The 19,976-nt window shown below is 43.6% G+C and overlaps 2 protein-coding genes across 5 annotated transcripts in view; one reads left to right on the top strand and one right to left on the bottom strand.

The window, feature by feature from the left end:
* The window catches only part of IQCE (IQ motif containing E), a 24,745-nt gene extending 15,549 nt beyond the window's left edge, over nt 1-9,196 (bottom strand). For all 3 annotated transcript variants that reach the window (XR_003534269.1, XM_027683492.1, XM_027683493.1), the window contains exons 1-11: nt 9,076-9,196; nt 7,289-7,336; nt 7,005-7,047; nt 5,975-6,115; nt 5,555-5,686; nt 4,521-4,591; nt 3,832-3,945; nt 3,191-3,241; nt 2,548-2,618; nt 2,244-2,316; nt 1,803-1,852 (exon numbers count right to left, since the gene is read on the bottom strand). Coding sequence is in view for 2 of the 3 variants with exons in the window: in XM_027683492.1 (XP_027539293.1) it covers nt 1,803-1,852; nt 2,244-2,316; nt 2,548-2,618; nt 3,191-3,241; nt 3,832-3,945; nt 4,521-4,591; nt 5,555-5,686; nt 5,975-6,115; nt 7,005-7,047; nt 7,289-7,336; nt 9,076-9,117 (836 nt within the window). In the remaining variant the exon portion in view is untranslated. The remainder of the gene's footprint in view (nt 1-1,802; nt 1,853-2,243; nt 2,317-2,547; nt 2,619-3,190; nt 3,242-3,831; nt 3,946-4,520; nt 4,592-5,554; nt 5,687-5,974; nt 6,116-7,004; nt 7,048-7,288; nt 7,337-9,075) is intronic.
* Nucleotides 9,197-9,266: 70 nt separating this feature from the next.
* BRAT1 (BRCA1 associated ATM activator 1) lies at nt 9,267-18,414 on the top strand. Of its 2 annotated transcripts, none has more exons than XM_027683491.1 (13): nt 9,267-9,845; nt 10,249-10,403; nt 10,999-11,143; nt 12,021-12,393; nt 12,484-12,603; nt 13,743-13,834; nt 14,092-14,210; nt 14,726-14,912; nt 15,022-15,095; nt 15,646-15,748; nt 16,033-16,131; nt 17,138-17,316; nt 17,512-18,414. In XM_027683491.1, exons 1-13 carry the CDS (start codon nt 9,668-9,670, stop codon nt 18,241-18,243), a joined length of 2,556 nt encoding a protein of 851 aa, XP_027539292.1. In that variant the 5' UTR covers nt 9,267-9,667; the 3' UTR covers nt 18,244-18,414. The 2 variants fall into 2 exon arrangements, with proteins under 2 accessions (XP_027539292.1, XP_027539291.1); XM_027683490.1 differs by having other exon boundaries at nt 10,996-11,143.
* The last annotated feature ends 1,562 nt before the right edge of the window (nt 18,415-19,976 follow it).

The following is a 19,976-nucleotide window of genomic DNA, read 5'->3' as shown; positions in this document are numbered from 1 at the left end:
GGAAAAGAGAAAAAGGAAAAGAGAAAAAGGAAAAGAGAAAAAGGAAAGCCTGCTATGTGTTATAACTATTTTAAATATGAAATATTTGTTCTCTATTGCTAATGAGAAAAATCTTAAAAAATTACTTCTAGAAACAAAGGTCTGAAGTGACTGATGGACCTGGTTTGGGACAAATGCCACTACCAGTGACAAACACAGAACAGTTTGTGAAGGAATCTTACATCCCACCCACAGGAATAATTACAAGTTAAAGCAGGAGACAGCCTGCAGTTGGCATATCAGAGTGAGAAGCTGAATTTGATCTCCTTTTAAGAAATTAAAAGGAAATGAAGACATAAAAAACCAAGGCTGTCCACATGTCATGGATGACTGTTCATACAGCTGTCCCAGGCAGGAGGAAAAAAAAGAGTGAAAACCAAAACACAACACACCACCAAAACCAGGCAGTGACAGAAATGATAGAAATCATAACCATACCACTGAGTGACATTATTTTAGGCTCATCAAAACCTAAATTAAACAATTGCAGACCATTTTGAGGACTTGAAAGGCTGCCTAGTTTCCAGCTACAATTGAATTCTACAGCTTCACATATAAATAATCACACTTTAGCATTTACACTGAAAAACAGGAGCCAAATGCCATTCACTTCAGCCAGAAATAATGTAGACAAGCATCATGAAAGAAACACTCTCCTACAACACTTTCTATGTGCCAGAGCCCTGACCTTCAACATCATTTATTATTTCAGTGCTCAGCCTCTCAAGCAAAGACTGACAGTCACCTAATGGAGAGAGACTGCCCTGACCACTGCTTTTTGAAGCTATGAATAAATGAGGACAAGGAAGAGACCTGATGACTCATTTTCACCTGTAAATAAATTAGGTGTGATGGCTTAAAGCCTCAAGAGGCTGGTCACTGCATGCCTGAGCCAAAAGAGAGAAATCTTTTTTTTAAAACAGTGACAGAACAAATTGCAGTTTTCAAGCCACAAGTAACAGTGAATTACAGGAACACAAGCAGTATAAATAATGACTCTAAAGAGTTCTCATATGTTTCTATCAATCTACATAATCACACCCAACATTAAGACAGTTGTCTGTACTTCACATGAGGAGGTCAAGCAGATTTTGAAGTGGTGGGGTAACAAATTTTCCTATCCCACCAGATGCTCTTACCCTCTTCTGAGCTTGGACAACACACATTTGCATTGATGCTTTTAATTTGTCTCTTACTGGGGCTTTGTCTTCTGCCTTTGTGCTTTGATTTTTATTGCTTCTATAGATTGTTCACCCTCACCACCACTGACACACCCACCCATCAGTGACAACACAAGTTTCTCTCACAGGGACTTACTAGTCTGTCTGTAATAAAGAAAAATAATGTTTACTCCAAAAACCCTTTCTTTGCAGCACACACCCTTAGAGCAAGATGCAGAACTGACTCAAGAGTAAAATGCCAAACACCTAGTGAGGTTTTTTCAATCACCAGTGATGCCAGAATACGTGTGATTATGGGGGAAGATTAATTTTATTTAAGAAATAAATTCTCAGAGCTTTCATGTACTTCTAAAATAGCCCTAGTGTTTTTCTACAGTCACAAAATGATTTATCTACAAGAAAAAAAACGTGACTGAGACATATGCCAAGGCTGTGAAGCCAACCAAATTAGTATCAAAAAGCAAATCCAGCAATCTAAATGACAAACTGTTCCCCTGTAGTAGTTTTCCATCAGCTACAGTAGTACATGAGTGATATATCAAACACATACGCAAACATTTGCCTCAAAAGAATTAAACATACTTTTTCCTCATAGTCTCAGACTTTGCCAGGAGGAGTTGGAGGCGATGAACCTGTGAAATACAGATTCCATTAAGGAGCATTAGCAATGTCAGCTTCCACAGCACAGATTTATTCATTAGGTGAAAATCAGAACAAGACTTTGGGTAGTAGCAAAGGTAACAATGCTATCACTGGAAATCAGGCTACTGTTATATTGGCTTTCATCTTGACAGTACACTTAGGGATGTAAAGTAGTTTCTTTATTTGTCCTTTTTAGTTAACATGCTCAACTTATTGAAGAAAAACGTTTTTTCAGTACATGCAGTTGGAGCTATGACAATATCTATAAAAATAGGTGCAGCTAAGCTGTAAGAAACCTATCTAAAATATTTCATTTATATTTGGACTCAACAACTGAACAGCTTCCCCTCCTGCATGCACTGAAGGACCTGCCAGACCTACCTCTTCATAGTAGGTTTCCATAGCTAACCTCACTTCTTCCAAATTACTGGTCTTCATGTCTGCCTGGAATTCACTGAAAATAGAATAATACAAAAAATAACCCAGTCAGACCAGCAAAGACACTGCAATACCTGTTGGTTTACAGTTTCTGGGTGGGTGGTTTATAATTGCTAACACATTCTTGGAGTTTATTAAAATGTCTTAAGGAATATAACAACACAAATGCAAAATATCATGGATTTCCAATTCTCTTTATTAGCTCATCCAACTCAAGCCTCTACCCCTTGTCCCCACAAAATCATACTTAATAGTGTTGTCTTTCTCCTTGCACTGCTGTTCAAGCTTGAGAATCTTCTGCTTTAATCCACTGTCCACCTACAAAAAGAATAAAACACTCATGAGTCCTTGAATAATCTGTCTCTTCACATAAGTTCTATTCCTCCATAATCTTGCCCTGCCTTTATAAATTGTACCTAACAATACATACTTATTCCTACATACTTCAGTACTTATAGATCATACATATCTTCTCTTCTGAAAAAGAGAATGAAATGATCTAATGAAAAGATCTAATGAAATCAGATCCCTAATTTGTATCTGTGGTAACATCACCAGCTTAAGAATATTTATACACAATTGTAAAATAAAAACAACTTTGCCTTTTGGTTTTGCAATTACCTTGCTATATTCAAAGTAGCAAATAAAAGGGAGAATACTCCCTAAACAGACTCAAGACAATGACAAAGAAAGCTCCCTAAAATAATGTTAATTCTAGATCTTTGTTACTGGTTGACAAAGCACCAGTACTTTACCTGACTACAGAGATAAAGGTTACATGATTCCCTAACTGCTTATTTTTTCTCTACTTCATTTTATTTTCAGTAGTGTTTCAACTTGGCAAGAGGAAGAAGGAAAAATGGAAGCAGAAATAATGAAGAAAGCATTACCCATCCATTATCACTCTTCTTTTCTAATAAAGCTCGTGCCAGCTCAGAGCCCTGAAAAACAAGACACAGAAAGCAAGTGACCAACCCTGCTACTTTATTCTACTGCTGGCTCTTCCCACAGAATTTTCCAACCTACTCATCTCCACAGTCACTTCACAAACCAAATTATGAAGTCCCTATGCTCATTATTCAATATTAGCACATTTATTGTAGATCTGCACACAGAAAGTGACAGCCACGAGAAATTCAGTGGGATTCAAGTCTAAGTCTAACCACAAACGCTTCTCAGCCTTGTGGGTCTGACAATAATGCTGCTCTTCTGCTTCCTGCTCAAGTCTCAGGACTGCATGCACTGGTCACCCTGCAAGAGGTTAACTCCCTTCTAGTCTCAGGCAAAATATTCAGAAAGTAGGCCCCTAAAGAGACAGCATTTTCATTTTACCTTCAGAAATTATAGGTATCTTTGCTAAATGAACTTATCTGCACTGCATGGCATAATCTTCCTTGGAACTGAGCTGAGATCTACAAAATAGAAATCTCTCCCAACCAACCAGCCACCTCTCACATTCAAGCTCATCATTCCTAGGGGTCACCATGCAACACATTTCTGTCCCACTTCTATCCCCCCAAGAAATAGTCACCCTGGAAGGATCCAACAGTTGTTCAATCTGTTTATCCTTCCTATTGTTCTCCTGTTCCAGTCGACGGAGCTTCGTTTTCATTCGATCTCCCTCATTTTTCTGAGCTTGTATTGTCTAAGAGACGGAAGAAAAATTGAAAGCACATTTCACATTTCAGAAATGGGAACACACATTTTGATGTCAGTAACAATCTAATGACAATGGTGACAATGAAGCAAAAGAGAAAACAAACAACAACAACAATGAAAATACCATCCCAGTGGAACAGGGCTGACAGATCAGGGAGGTGACAGTCCTCATCTTTCATACACTGCACTCACCTCAACAGACAAATTGTTGAAGTGTGATCAGTAAATGGGTAATGGACAGAAAGGTGAGGGGAAAAAAAGGAGGTAGGGGCAAAGAAACCAAAGGCAATGAACCTTTTTAGCATCCAGCTAGGGCCATGGTTGGGGCTCAGCACTTCAAGGCTTCCACATGCAGCACTCAGAAGCATCTATCACACCATGAGAACAATGAAACTGCCTCAGTCTGACACAAGTTTTAGTTAAGCCTCACATTACAAATGCAAAAAATGTGGTGGATGTCCCAGTTGTAGAAATCAAAGTATTCTGGAGTAGTAAGGCCTGGGCACCTTCAGGTGGATGAAGCAAGACTGAATTTTTCTGTGAGTATCAGAGAGACTGTACCTTCTTCAGTTCTATAATTTCATCATACATATCTTCTTTTTCTTTGTAGTCAGGAGTTCCAGGAATGTAGCCTACAGAAAGGGGTATGTAAAATAAGTAGATCCAAAAGAGATATTTTTAACTCATCAGGAACCTTACAGTTAAAGAAAAATATCTAGAACAGCAGAAAATGGAAAGTAGGCTTTTTTTTTTCCTAGAAGAAGAAAAATCAGCAAGGAAATTAATTTTAGAAATGAAGGTGAAATGGAAGTGTAGCTATATGAAACTTCTGCCAGATTTTACAGCCAATTTCTCCTAATTACTTCTCTCTGGAGCTATATTAAAATATCCATCTCAAGAAAGATATAAACTCCACAGAAGACTGAAGTCTTCTCATCTCAACAAATCTATTATTCACAAAAGTTTCCTACAAGGTGTCCAGAATCCACTTTTCTCTGAATGCTTAACATGTGATAATCTATCAACTTCAAAAGTTGTCAGAAGCTGTGTATTACCAGTAAAAGTATAGGTGTCATTTTAAATGGAAATGGAATTTTTAAGTTCACAGTTCTGCTTTAAGAAAAGCAGGATTAAAGTTTGCTCTTCTCATAAAACTCAGTTGATCTTAATGTCACAACCACATGATAAAACACTTTCTAGAGAAGAAGTGAAAGGAGTCAATTACACAGAATTTCAGGCAAGCAGATGGTTTCTATCAATGGTTCCTAAACTATGTTTTGCAAAGTCACAATAAATTGTCTACAGCTGTCCCATTGAACCATATTACACTTGCAACATTTTCAGCTGCAAATGCATGGCAATTTGCAGAAGTTCTGAAAGCTAACAGTGATTCATTGCTCAAAAAAAAATTCGAAACCCCTGCCTTAACTAATTTAGAAATTTCAAAAAGTATCCCAGGGATCATATTTTGACACATATATTTTAACCAACTGAAATGGCTCTTGCTTTACTGAAGCAAAGATCTTAAGCAATGTGTGTTTTTACAGAGGAAAAATATCATTAACTTTCATCCACCACACCACTGCAGACTTTACCATTATTAGAAGAACGAGAATGTTTTGGCTTCTTCATTCCTAGAGCTTCCTTCAAATATTCCGGAGTGCTACTGGAAATGTTGGTTCGCATATGCCCCATGTCAATATCTGATTTCAGGGGATGGCTCATTCCTGCCAACAAAAATGGAACAAAAATGCAAAAATCAGGGCTAATTGTGAATTTGTGGATTTATTCTGAGCAAATGCCACATAGAAAGCTCCAGAAGCTGTTAATTTTTCCCTCTATAAATTCCAACGCTCGAGATCAGATAATTTCAACCTCCCAAATAAATAACAGTGAAATGACTTCCTGTGCAAACTTTAATCAAATACAGCTCTATTTTTTAAGAGTTTATACGTTAAGCTGTCCACAACACCCAATTTTATCCATATATGCAGATCTAATTTCCATACTATTACCTTGTTTCAGTGATTCCAGCCACAGCTGCCTTGGCTTTTTTACAGCTGCACTCTCTGAACATGCACTCCTCGTTCCCTGCAGAGATCGCCAAGCTGCAGCTTTTTTGGGATACAGTTGTGTGCTAGAGCTGTAGGGAGACTCTAGAGCAAAAGAAAACATCTCAGTGTTGCCTTAAGGTCACAAAAATTCTTGTTGTCTTGTGCTTCAAAGTTCTCAGACACAGTCCTAATACTTATAAAATCAGAATTAACAGTGTACTACATCCTGGCTTGTACAGAGTAACAGGACACTCACCTAAAAAAAAAAACCAACCTAAAAACGCTGTATAGAAAAAACAGAATTCAAAAAAATGAAGAGGCTTAGAAAGAGGCATAGTGACAGTGTATGATTCAACATGTGGAAATATTTACATGTACAGTTTGGATAGGCAACCTTAAGATACCTGCACATCTAAATTAATGTTGTTAATAACAACAACTTTAAGATAAAGTCTTCTTTGAAACATTCACTGGAAGCCTAAAAAGCCAGTTAAATGGAAAAGTATAGCAAGAAACAAACTCCAGAAAAGAAAAGAAAAGGACAAAACCCATATTAAAAGTGCAGATCTCATAATAACATTGTACTTCTACGGTTATGCGAAAAAAAACCCCACTAACAAACCCAACAAATGAAACAGAGAACTGCTAAATCCACACACATATGTCTACTGGGTGGTAGGGAGCTCCAGTAATTCTACATTATTCTATCAGCATTTCTCCAAAACTACAATAAGAAATTCAGAATATTTGCCAATAGAATGAATAACATGATAAAAAAGAAGCTTATGCTGGAGAATCAAGAACTACAGCTATTCCATAAACTTCAATATTTAGCCTATACAAGTCGAACTTGACAGGTTACAGAACAAATCTCAAATAGGTGTGCTCTGCACACAGCAGTGAATAATTCTGAAGAGAAGAACAAGATGTTGTCTCAAGTAAATACTTCAGTTCCTGTGAGCAGCAGAAGACAAAATTTTGCAACACTTACTTGGTGACTTGGGAGGCTTGTGAAAAATCTTCTTCTTTAACTTCTGAAAGAGAAACACATTTTTATGATTGAAAATATTCAACTCTTAAGACTTCTGCATATAATCTCTAAATTGGCTCCACTGCCCGTGTATGTCTTGTATTCTAATAAGACAAAATCTTGTCTATAGAAAAGAAAGACAATATCATTAAGTATATGCAGATTTGGCCACATCAACTGTCACCATGAAGGTGGTGCCCACTGAAGTTTGATGCCACAAGTAAATAGCTGACATGAAAACTCACCATTTCTGTGTCTGACTCACAGGTTATCACAGACAGGCTGTCATCTCCCTGGGAAAGACACAGGAACTGTGACATCTGCTGCTAAACAATTGGCTATAATACACATCCAGAAAACTTTATATCATTTACTATCACAACAAAGTGGGAGTGCAATAAATTCAAACAGTAAATGTTGTCACCAGATCCTCTGTTTCTCCTCCATTTCATTGCTCAAATGTCAAATGGATGAGATAGGAGTTTTCAATTCTTTCTGATAAAAATAAGCCATTTGTCAAAACCACTTAAGTTGCTGAGAGATGGTTGTTGCAAATCCCAGCATCACTTGCTGTAACACGAATGGTCTTGTGATGTTGTGCAAGTCACTTCAGTCATGAACCATCACAGAATGGTTTGGGTCGGAAGGGACCTTAAAGATCATCAAATTCCAGCTCCCCTGTCATGGGCAGGGACACCTTCCACCTGAGTCACAGAGACTCGTGCACTGCAGTGCACAACTGAACCTCCAGCTGGTTCTGCCTGAATTTCTCCACCAGTTAAGCTGCAACTCATTCATCTGTTCCCTTCCCCACTCGTTTCTCCTACCCTTGCCATGCTGTGGGATGGTTCAGTTCCCATATTCAACTGGAGAAGTGATCAGGCTGAGGGAGAAAAACTCAAACCAAAGAAGATGACAAGTTTCCCTGCTTCTCAAATGTAACCATATTCAGAGCAGAACGAAAATTTCCACTTTGCTTTCAAGTTATCTGGATGCATTCTACTCTCACAAAGACCTTTTGCACTTGCTGCTGACTCCATGGCACTCACAGCACCATTCTTTGGGTAGATGCTGATCCGTGTCTGTCAGAGGCAGGGGAGGGGGTGAAGTGTTTTTGAGAGCCCTAGTTGGCAGAACAGGAGCAAGGACTGACCACAGAGCAGGTAAAAAACTTTCTATGCTGGCTGAGAGGAGGCAGGTCTGTATCTCACACACCATGCCACACAGTTTTTAATTTCCTGAGGTGATGCTCCTTGCAGCACACTGATTATTTTTGTATTTTAAGGCCTCTCACTCTGAAATATCTCTCTCCCCAAGTGCAGCTATCACATTTGGAATCAGAGAATGTGGAAGGCGCTCAGCCCTGATAAATGGTACATAACAAAACATTCACCAGGACACAAACATGCAATAACAAACCCATCCCTGTCCTTGGAAACCTTCACAGCCTCTTTGCTCCTGCAAAACTGGCCCAACCAGAGCCACCCACGACAGGCAACAGGAGAACGTGGGGGCTCCCAAAGGGGCTAAAACTCTCCATCTGGCTGCTGAGGGGGTGGGAAACGAACGCCAACACAGAATTACAGGATCAACTGGGTTGGAAAAGACCTCTGAGATCACCGAGTCCAACCTGTGACCGAACACCATCGTGTGAACCAGACCATGGCAGTCAGTGCCACGTCCAGTCTTTCCTTAAACACGTCCAGGGAGGGTGACTCCACCACCTCCCCAGGCAGCCCATTCTAATGTCTAATCACCCTTTCTGAGAAGAAATTCTTCCTAATGTGGAACCTAAACCTGCCCCGGCGCAGTTTTAGACGACGACACCCCCACGCCGTGCCACAGACCGACCAGGGAGACAGAGGCAGGACCCAAGAGTCCCGCGGGCTAGACACGGACCAAGCCATCCTCCTCCCACTTACTGAGGGGGCTTTGTCCCGGCTCCGAGGGAGCGCTTCGCGGGCCGGGCCTGGGCTGAGGCAGGCCTAGACCCGGGGCCTCTTCCTCCTCCTCCCCGCCACTCACTCCTTACCAGTTCCCCCTCCGCTGCCGCCTCGCCGGGCCCGCGGGCCATGTTGGGAGGGCGGCGGGGAGGCCTCACGGGGCGGTGGGGCCGCGGGGGCCCCCTCGGGCCGTGTCGGGGCTGGGGGCGGCCATGGTCCTGCCGCGGCACTTCCGGGTCGCGGTAACCATGGCAACCGCCGTGCGCCGGGGCGAACGAGCGCCCCCCTGCGGCCTGGGGTGGCGGCGCATGCGCAGAACCTCGGCGCGCCTGAGGGCAGCGCCGGGCAGGGCTCGAGCTGTGCGCGGAGCGCGAGTGACACCAAGCGGCGCCGCGGGGCGGGAACGCCGGCGGGCGGCGGGACAGCCCCTGCCAGGGCTCCGCTCCGCCAGCGCGCCGGGAGCTCCTGCCCGGGAGCAGCGGGACAACCACGGGCAGATCGCACCCCCATCCCCTACCCACCGCCCGCCCGCGGGGCGCGCGCGGTCCACGCCCCTCACCGTGGCTCGGCCACGCCCCCCGACCGGGCCTCGGCCACGCCCCCTTTGCGACACTCGCGGTGCGGCCGCGCCGGGGCCGGTCCCGGTGCCGGTCCCTGTTCCTGTGCCGGTGCCCCCCGGCCATGTCCGGCCCCCAGTCCTGGTTCGTGGCCCGGGCCCGCCGCCGCTTCGCCATGACCCGCGAGTGCGCCGTCCTGCTGCCCGGCGTGTGCGCCGCCCTGGCCGACCCGCGGCAGCCCGGCCTCGACGACACTTGCCTGGAGAAGCTGCTGGACTGGTTCCGCAGCCTGACGTGGTTCGGTGAGCGCCGGGGACCGGGCCGAGGGGAGAGAGGGCGGCTGGTCGGCACCGTGGGGGAATGTCCATCACGGAATGGTTTGGGTTGGAAGGGAACTCTGGGGATCCTGCAGTCCAGCCCCCTGCCAAGGCAGGGCCATCCAGAGCAGGTGACACGGGAACGCATCCAGTTGGGATTTGAATGTCTCCAGAGAGGAAGACTCCACGACCCTCTGGAGGTGCTGTCCCCTCGGAGACACCTGAAAACGCTGTTTAGTAGCTGAGGCTACACCTGGGCTTGGACCCAAGTGAGGCGAACCCAAATTCCTCAGTTCTAAGAGTTGTGAGGGGTTACCACACCTCAGGGAATCACCTCAATGGGAGAGGACAGTCCTGGCAGTGACCTGCTGTTCTCTGGCACCGCTAGACCCGAGTGTGGAGCTGGTGCAGGACAACCCGTGTCTGACAGAGCTCATCAGCTCCGTGCTGGCCCTGCCTGAGCCCAGCCCCAGCATCCTGTCCTTCACCCTGCAGTTGGCCGGGATACTCGCTGCCTCCGAAAACCGCTTCCAGCACCTGCAGGTGAGTCAGCTACCTGGGATTATGGGACAACTCTACCTCCGAGCAGTCACTGCACAACGCTGAATCCCTGGACTGATCCTGTAGATTTAAACTGCACTAACATGTCATTTTCCCTCTATAGTAGGTTGACAGGAAGTTTCAGGAAGTTTTCTGATTCCCTGCAAAAACGAGGGAGCTTTATAATGCCCTACTTTCTACACCAAAATACATTTATAGTACAAAATTCAAAAGGCTTCATTCAGGGAAGAGATGTGTACAAGTGCACAGAGCAGTCTAATGGAACTGATAAGTTCCATTCAAGTTCCATTCCATATAAGTTTATGTATACCAGCTCATGATATACAGAAATTGTCTCTAGCACCTGAAAAACAAGCAGTTTTGGTATTGAACAACTCTGTTGCTTAGTCCCTGAGAGAGCCATACGTCGAGTTTAAGCCTGGCATTCTGAACGTTTTTCTATTTTCATGGTACTTCTAGCAAAAGAATCTTTCACTACACTATTGATACTCTTGACCTGGAGGACCGAGCAGCCTCTCCCCTCCCCTTTAGCCCCTCTGCTCACCATTTCCTCTGTGTTCTGCTCTGGCCTCAGCAGGAGAAGCTGCTGGGGAGGCTGTTTGGCCGGGACGGGCCCCGGGGCCGCGCGGTGTGGGAGGACGCGTCGGTGCGCAGCGGTTGGGTCAAGGGAGTGCACAGCATGGTGCACCACCAGCCTGCCCTGCACTTCCTCTGCAGCGGGGGTGAGTACTGCCAGCACTGCTAACTCGCTCCCCGAATCCTCTGTGTCCCTTCCATTCCAGTCAGGTGTTTGCTCAGATGTCAAATTCCAGTTGCTCACATGTCGAATGAGCGAGACGAGTCTTCATTTATTTAAGAGTTAAAATAAGCCATTTGTCAAAAGCACCAAAGTCGTTGAAAGATGGTGGGGTTTTTAGTTAAGTTAGTTATGTCTTTTTTTTCTGCCAAACACTGAAGATGGTGCCATTTTTAGAGGGCTTTTCTTATGAAATGAAAAGCCTCCTGCATTCTTATTTGTAACTCTTATAAAAAGGTACATTTCAGTATGATTTTAGTGCAGAAAAACTAAGTAGGGGCTCATTTATCTCTTAGTGCTTGCACACATTTGCAGCCCCATTGTTATGCAGGTCTGTAAGTTCTGCTGTGAATACCAGCTTTAGATCCCAGGTACAGAGGGGCCTAAAAGACTGGATTGGTATTAACGTCCAGCATGTGCTGCTGTCAATGTGATGGAAAAGTTCATGTTTTTCCTACTGGTTATGCCCAGAGATGGTACAGGCTCTTTCTCTAAATACACAGTGAGTGTGCTGTCAACTCTCCTAATATTCCTGATGTTAAATTGAAGTCCCTTTCTGTTCTTTAGTTATTAAAACCCCTGAGGATCTGAAAACAGTTTTCTTATTTTGTTTGATTATTGTTAAGGACTAGCTGACTTTGAGTAGAGGCTACAAAATAAAGGATAAGAAACTCCACCACCACCATTTAAAGCTGTGTGGTACCTGAGTTAGAGTCACACGTGGTTGGAATTCAACAAGGCTCCACCTCACCATAGGAACGCCGTTGTTTTTTCCTCCAGTGGCTTGTTCTGTTTTCCCACAGGAGGCATGGATGTGATCTTCGCTCTGCAAGGGGATCCCAGCCTGTTTGTGGCTTCAGCTGCCAGTCAGCTCCTGGTGCACATGCTCACCTTCTCTGTAGAGTCTGAAACATCTAAACCTCTCAGCCCAAAGGACTGTGAGTGGCCAGTGTGTGCCCAGATGATTAAAAAGCATGTGGAAGATTCCCTTCAGTCCGGCTCTGCCTCTCACATCGAGCAGTCACTAAAGCTGTTAACCAGCTTGTTTGGCAGTTGTTATGCTGCATGGACTGAAGTGCTTTGGGCAGACATAGCAAAGCAAATAGAATCCTTTCTAATGGAAGAGACTGTTCAAGCACAGCACATGCTGGCAAACCTCTTGCTTAACGTGGCACGGTAAGGATCTGGCACCTTGGATCCCATGGTCATATATATCTGTTTTCCACTGTGTAATAGGATGTATAACTTACACTTCTTTCTTCTCAGGTCCCCTGTGTTTTGTGACACTGAAGGCAGTTTTTGGGCATTAGTAACTTCTGCTCTGGAACACTTAACCCCAGTACAAGCATGTCCTTTGGCAGTGGGACTTCTGAAGCTCTGCAAATGGTAGGACTTACTGCAATGAAATTTTTGCACTCTGCAGATGTTTCTGTACTAAGATCTCTGGTGTCTTTCCAGGAACTGTTTTTGTCCTTACTGCATTTTCTGTTACATTCTTTACTATGTGAGACTGGTTGGCAAGAGTCATGCCAGTAACTAACAGACTTCAGACTGTACTGATAGTAAGGATAATATAGTTTCAAAGAGAGAGAGATTAAAGGAGCCAGTATCTTGTAATGTGTATACTCTTGCATCTTACCTACAGCCAGCCAATTCCAGGAAGAAATAGCAAACTCCAGTAACTGTACTGCCAAGGTTGACTGAGATGAACACAATTTGGCTGCCTGTCAAATCCAGTAGTCTGTTCCATTTTCTCTTTCACAAAAACCCTGGCTAGTGTAAGAGCTTTCACTCTGTCCAGCAGAAGTAGGGATCTGGAGACTCTGGAGACAGTTGTAGAATAACTGAAGTTAGAAAGAACCTGTAGAAGTGATCTAGTTTAACCTCTTGCTCAGTGCAGGGTTCACTTCAAAGACAGGTCAGGTTGTTCAGGGCTTCACCCTTCAAACTTCAAATATCCCCAAGGATGAGGATTCCACAGCTTCTCTGGACAACCTGTTCCAGTTTCATTTCACTATGAGAAGTATTTTCTGTGTGCCCAGTTGGAATCTACCTTGTTGCAATCTAAGATTCACATTTTGTGCACCTCTGAGGAGTCTGCCTGCACCTGCTCCATAACTCCCCTTTAGGTAGTGAAAAAGTATCAAGAAATCATCAGATGAATACAGCATATACAGATTCTGGTTTACAGGCTAAGTAACACTTACGTTTTAAGATAGAAGGACACCATTTTGTTGACTAGAAACACTTCTCTCTCAGCCTCCTTCTTACACAGGATCCCACTCTCTATTTGCATAGCTTGATAAAGCTCCTTCTAAATTCCAGAGCAATTTCTCCTCTGCTTTCAGATAGCAGGGGAAGCTCAGAAGAAGGCTCAAATTGTGATACTGCTTCTGTTGCTCTGTCATTGCTGGCTTGGTTAAAAGCCTGCATAAAAATCATTATCCTGTTCAGAATTTGGGGGCAGACGTTTGGGAAGGAATTGAAGTGTTCTTGTTTTGGTAACTGCTGTTTCCTCCTTGAAGCCCACAAGATGTGAGGATTCAGGCACTGACTGTTCTACTTCAGCCAATGGACTGTATTTTGAGAGCAGCCTCCCAGCCTCTGGAATATGCAGGTACAGTTGTGATAGAAAAGTTAGAGGCCAGTCTGCTTGCCAAGTATTTCAAGGGTCTGGTGCAGGCAAAACTGGAGGTGAAAGAGTAGAACAAGTCAAGGACAGTAGCAGTGTTTGTGATGAAGTGCAGCATCCTACTGACAGTTGCATTTGAAGGGATATTCCTACTACATCACTGAATATCTTGATTAACTTTGAAAATCACAGTCTTTTGTACTCAATAACAACTTGAGCTCTTCCCTTCTCTGGTCCTCTAGGTTTGCTGGATGAGTCTGTTAGTGATCCTGTCACTGTTGAAAGTCTTCTGTCCTCCAAGACATCTTGTGCTGGTCTCCTGTGTCAGACCTTGGCTCACCTGGAGAAGCTGCTGTCTTTGGTAACATTCAGAGAGTGGAAGAAAAGCCTGGGGATCAAATTGGTCCTTGAAAGACAGTGTTAAGATTGATTGAAAATTTTTGCAGTAGAGCTTAATAGAACATGGAGAGGAGTTGACAGTGAGGGCTTCCATAGGTTAAAGAAATTAGCAAATATTAGCAAAAACCTTTCAAATATGAAAACAGAGCAATACTGAGGCTTGTAAAGAAGGACTGCACGTAAGTTCTAAATCCATCTTTACAAGCTTTGTTACCATACCTCCTACTGCAATTATTGATGCAGTGAAAAAAAACAAATTGAACTGCTTTCCCAAGCAGTGAGAAGGATCTCCTTCCACCTGTGCAATAGTTCTTGGAAGAGAGGAAGATAATTCTTTTGTACTTCTTAACACTGTGCTACCTTAAGAACCCTCTAGAAATCGCAGATTTCACTCCCTCCTGACCAAAAACTTTCTGTACACACTTGGAATTTTTGCAGGAAACTGTTTTCTTTTTTTTTTTCTTTCTCACCCATTAGAAACATTTAAGAGTGGATTTACCCTATGTGTCCCTGCTGCACTCTCTCATGGCAATATTACAATTCTGCAATGGCCTCCTGAGTCCTGCTTCTCCTCTGGGAACCACAATAAGCCGAAACTTGATCAATTGTTTCAGGGTGCAAAAGTCAGCTCTCGATGTCCTTGCAGCACTCTCAGAGAAAAAAGGTGAGTTAATCTTCGCTTTCTCCTCCAAAACAGTTTTACAATCCTGAGTCTTTCTGTATTTCAGCAGTTGAATTGGGATGCTCCTTCAGTTTTGTTTTCTCGGTTTCAGGCTGTGACACACTCATAGGAAGTCTGTTTGATGTCCTTCTGGCATACCTGGAGAGTCCAAACACCAGCCCTACTGTGAGTGCAGAACTAAGGAGACATCCATATCTAATAGCTTGCCCCAGTGGGACGTAATCCTGAGAAATTGTCTGACCATGGTTGTCTCTTAGCACAGTTTGTATCAGAATATGTAGGAGACTTGTCTTGGTTCTGGATGGCTTAGGAAACAGCTAAAATTGTAATGAGAGAGTAACTGAGCAATGCACTGAGCGTCCTTGAGAAGACAGGAGCCACCACATCTAAGAGTTGCACTGGCAAACTCAACCTGACATGGCCATGAAGCACTGAATTCTTTGCATAAGGGAATTTGTTTTCTTGCTTTATCTTGTTCAAATGACTCCAATGACAACTGCAAATCAGAATAATAAGTTGAGAACAGGCATTTTCTGTGTGTTTGTTAGAAATTATATATAAACATCACTTATTTGTGGCTTACTTCTTTGTAAGTACTTGTTTACTCTGAGAATTGCTCTGTAAGTTTGAGGCTAAAATGAATGTTACTTCTAATGGCGTAAAGGCAACACTGCCTCCTCCTGTAGTAGAGTAAATCTGCTTTACATTGTTTCAGGTTCTAAAGAAAGCCTTTCAAGCTACATCCAAGTGGTTGGTGCGCTTGCAGGAACTGTCCTGCTCCAGCAGTCAGTGCCAACAAACTGAGAAGATTTTGGAAGGTAATTAAACTATTTAAGTTGAGACAAACAGCAGCTAGTAGCATATATGAAATCTGCTCTTCCCTACCTATCCTGCTTAAAGCACTTAGGATTGACTTGTTCACAATTATGTTAAATTCAAGTTTAGCTGCCCAAATAGTGCTTTGAAGCACTCAGGTAGAAGCACACAGCAGCAGCAAAAGGGATTGCATCAGATGGAGGGACGGTGGAGGTTGTACAGTGATGGCTTCAGTAAGGCTTGTTACCTTTCATGTCCATTCAGGCTTGTCACTTGGCTTTTACAGATGTGTTTGTGGTGCTGCAGAAGCGTTTGTGCAGTCCTTGCTGGGAAGTGAGAGATTCTTCTCTGGAGTTCCTCACTGCCATGATTAAATGCTTGAGAGGTAGGTGCAAAGATTTAACAGTTCAGATTGAAAGAGTACTTCTTTTAATGTTGTGAAAGTCAGTCGGGCTGGTAAAGCATCTTCTGACCTGTAACTGGAGGGCTAAGAAAAGAAAGAAGTGTCAAGATTTTTACTCTTAGATCATGATCAAAATCTGACAAAAATATTAATAAACTTATCCTACTTTTCTGTTGAACTCAGATTGCTGTGCCTGCCTTAATGGCAGTTTTGGTGAATTAAACTGAAGGGTGTTGAGACATGTATGTCAAGGCAGGTGACAGTGCTTAATGGCAGATAATACTTTCCCTTTTTTCAGTTTGCTCTGCAGTGGAGCCTGGTTTCTATCAGCAGGCTGGGGGCTGGGCTTTAGAAAGCTAAAAACATAGACCTGCTTTGCATGTTCTGGATTATTTACTGGTTTTCCACTTTACTGGTAGCTCAGGCTCTGCAGCAGGTAGCACTGAGGCAATGTTAATTTTCCTGTGGTAGCTCAGTGATGGTGGAAGTTGTCGACTGCTGTTGTCCCCAGGTCACAAAGGAAGCATTCAGCACACTCAGCTGCATTAGCAGTTTACCCTGCAGCCCCTCTCAGTGCTCCTGTTACTTTTGTTTTCTCTGCCATATGCCTTGACAACAAGAAAGGAGGACTGCTTTTTCCTCCTTTAAACAAAGGCATAAGTTTGATGAGGCTCAAACCATGTCCCCGCTTGCCCGCACAGACTTTTTTCTTGCTGCTAAAACAACTGTAAGTGCAATTTTCCGAGTTCCAATGTCTAGCAGAGCTTGACTGAAAGTCACCAAGCTGCTGGGAAATGGGGAGCCTGACACAGAGCATCTGTGCTCTTGTGAGCAGCTGCCTGGTCTCTGCGGAGGCTCGTCTCACTGGCAGCTGTCCCTGCAGGCAGTGGGCATCCTTGTATGACGCAAAGAGCTGTTTGCTTTGGAAAGAGCTTCATGCTCAGAGAGAATAATGCCCCGCTTCTTTGGCTTGCTGTCTTGTTTACAGACCAGGATGGGTTCAGGCAGTGTCTGCTGTCCTCAGAGGTGCCAAGGCTTACAGAAAATCTGCTGGAGGATCCAGAGAGCTACGTGCGGGCGAGCGCTGTGGCTGCTGTGGGACACCTGGCCTTCGTTACTTACTTTGCTCCGGAATCACCTGTAGCAGGGAATCAGTATAACAAAGAGGTATAATAACTTCCTCTGCACAAGCAGAACTACCCATCAATGCACTGCTGTATTACTTTTTTTCACAAGTCATCTGCAGGCTCATGCAGGCAGATTTAACAACCAGTAGTGACAAGATTTTGTACTTCTGCTGTTCTTGTTTCTTTGCATGTTTCTCCCCTCACTGTGCTTTCTCTTTTGTCTTTTTGCATCTAGAACACTGTAGCAAAGCTTCAAGAAATCTTGTCAACAGACTCTGAGGGCTTTCCTAGGAGGGCTGTGATCAGCATCTTCACCAAGTGGCTGAGAGAAGGCTGCACAGGTCAGCTGGAAGACACAGAGCAGTTTGTCTCTAGAGTCATCCAAACTGTGGAACATGACTTAGACTGGGAAGTCAGACTTGGTGGTTTGGAACTGGTTGAAGTTTTCTGTAGCCAGACCATTTGCCAGCTTGGCCTTTCTGAGTGCCCCTATGCTCCTGTCTCCTCTGCAGTCACCAGTTCCACCCCTCAGAAGGAGCTGCTGCGGGTGTTCTGCCGAGCAAAACTGTTTGGCTTTTTGTTCCGATCGTTGTGTGACTGTGACAAACCAGTGGGTCAGAGAGCCTGTGACATCCTGATTGGCCTAAGAGGGAATTTCTATCCAGTGAGTACTTTGGAGAATCCACAAGAGATTGAAGATTCACCTGCAGGACGTGGCATTGCCTGGTTACAGAGGACACTAAGACAGGGTTCTCTGGCCCAGAACTTCCCCACAGATGGTGGTAACGGGGTGGATTTTCAAGATCCAGAGAGCATGATGGTAGCTTTGGGTGCAATAGACTTACTAGAGCTACATGATGAGCTAAATAAAAGTAGTGACCATGTGGAAGAAAGCCCTCAGTCCCTCTTACAGGACATCCTTGCTACTATGGGGACCATAGAGGAGAATGAAGTTGACTGTTACTGAAGACACTTCTTGCTCTGAGGGAGCAGTGCTTAAGCAGTTTTCTTCTGGAGGAGAAGGGTGGTTTTGTTAGCTGTTAAATGGGTTAGAAAAATCTTTGCTTTAATACTGATAATTTTTTTTTGTTAAAAAGTGTAGTTTGCAATAAACGGTGGTTTCTTTTTCAAAGTAAAACCATGAGAATTGCGTTTGTTCTTTTTTTTTAAGTTGTGTGTCTTTTAAGAAAGCACCTGACCATGCCTCCGTAAGGAATCATTTGAAAAAAACAAAACAGTGACTGAAAACAAGTTGTGGGCTCCTTTCAGAGCAAGAGTAGCTAAAACTGATGAAGACTGGTTTTAAGGGACACTTGTTTTGACCTTTAAAGCAGAAGGTGGGATTTAAGGAGTAAAAAGTGGATCATCCTTAGCCTTACAAATTGTCTCCTGTAGATCATACACTTGTTTGATCTCAGCAGCAACAATAACGTGCTGACTTCGGTTTTAATTGAAGCCATAAGCAAGTCCTTTTTGCTGTTTTTTTTCAAGTGCTTCTCCATTCCTGAAGCACTGGGATAATTTCTTAACTTTTAAGAGGAACTGACACCTGCAGCTTTTTCCTGATAAATTTGATCTATGCTTAGCTTTGGTAAACAATCAGAAAACAGCAGCTATAGTGTGAATGGCAACACTTTTCTGAGAAAAAATTGCCAATTTCATAAAAACTCAGGAAAGACTAGTTTGCAACTTACTTCAGTGTCTTGCCATGTGCTAAGAAGCTTTGTTCAACCTAGAAAAAAAAAAAAAGCAGTACCTTTACCAGTAGATCAAACCATGCTGTCTCCTCTTCCATCGCTGAGATGTTACTGAGCATCCTTCACCCTCCTGCTGCCTGTGTAGGGGCAGGCACACCACACTCATTTTGGGCTAATGGAGGCTGTAGCATCTAACACAGTGAAAGGACTTCTGCAATCTCCTCTTGCAATATTATCCATGCAGCAATACAGTGGGGTGAGATGTAGTTTGGATCTTTTGCTGGTGAGGCTGAAGATTTACTCTGTGCCTTTTGATGAAGTCAGCACAGCTTTATGTGTGACAGAGCCCTTGGGTGTTGTACCAGCAGCTGTTATTAGGAGAGAGTAGCTCTGCTTCTGATACACAATTCTACTTGAGCAGGGTCTACACCTGCCAAAGGACAGAAGAGAAGAAAATTCAGGCCTTTTCCTGCCACTGTGTTCGTCTCAGAAATCGAAAGGGTTAGTGAGAGGGAAGGGATGTGCTTTTAAAGAAGCGTGGATTGTTTGTGGAGTTCTAGTGAAGGGATTTACAGTTCCAAAACCAGCATTCTGTGTTGACAGTAGGTCAGATATGCCCCAGGAAAGGAGACAGCAGGTTGCTGTGTAAACGGCTCCTTCCCGTTCAGCGCTGGAACTCTTGTGATTTCTGGGTTGTGCAGTTTAAGACACTCCAAGGAATTATTCAGATATCAGCAAATTGAAACAGTGAGTTGGTACAGAAGGGAAACTCACTGCTTATTACTGAGGTCTCTCGGCTCCCAGACCTATTAATTTTTCATGGGACTTCTTTTTTCTTTTTAATGAACTGGGGTGATGGTGACATTAAGTTTATAACATTTGTCGAATTGCAGTCCAAGTCATGTTTATACACAGGGTGCTTGTACACTAAAACCCAAATGTACAACAAACTGGGAGGGCTCCTTATCTTTAGGAGGGGTATTACTGACTCGTTTCATCTTTC

The sequence above is a fragment of the Neopelma chrysocephalum genome, unplaced genomic scaffold, assembly GCF_003984885.1.
Source record: "Neopelma chrysocephalum unplaced genomic scaffold, ASM398488v2 Primary Assembly neopelma1_65, whole genome shotgun sequence".
NCBI lineage: Eukaryota > Metazoa > Chordata > Aves > Passeriformes > Pipridae > Neopelma > Neopelma chrysocephalum.
Note: the sequence above shows the minus strand (reverse complement) of the source record. Positions and strands in the feature narration are given on the sequence as shown.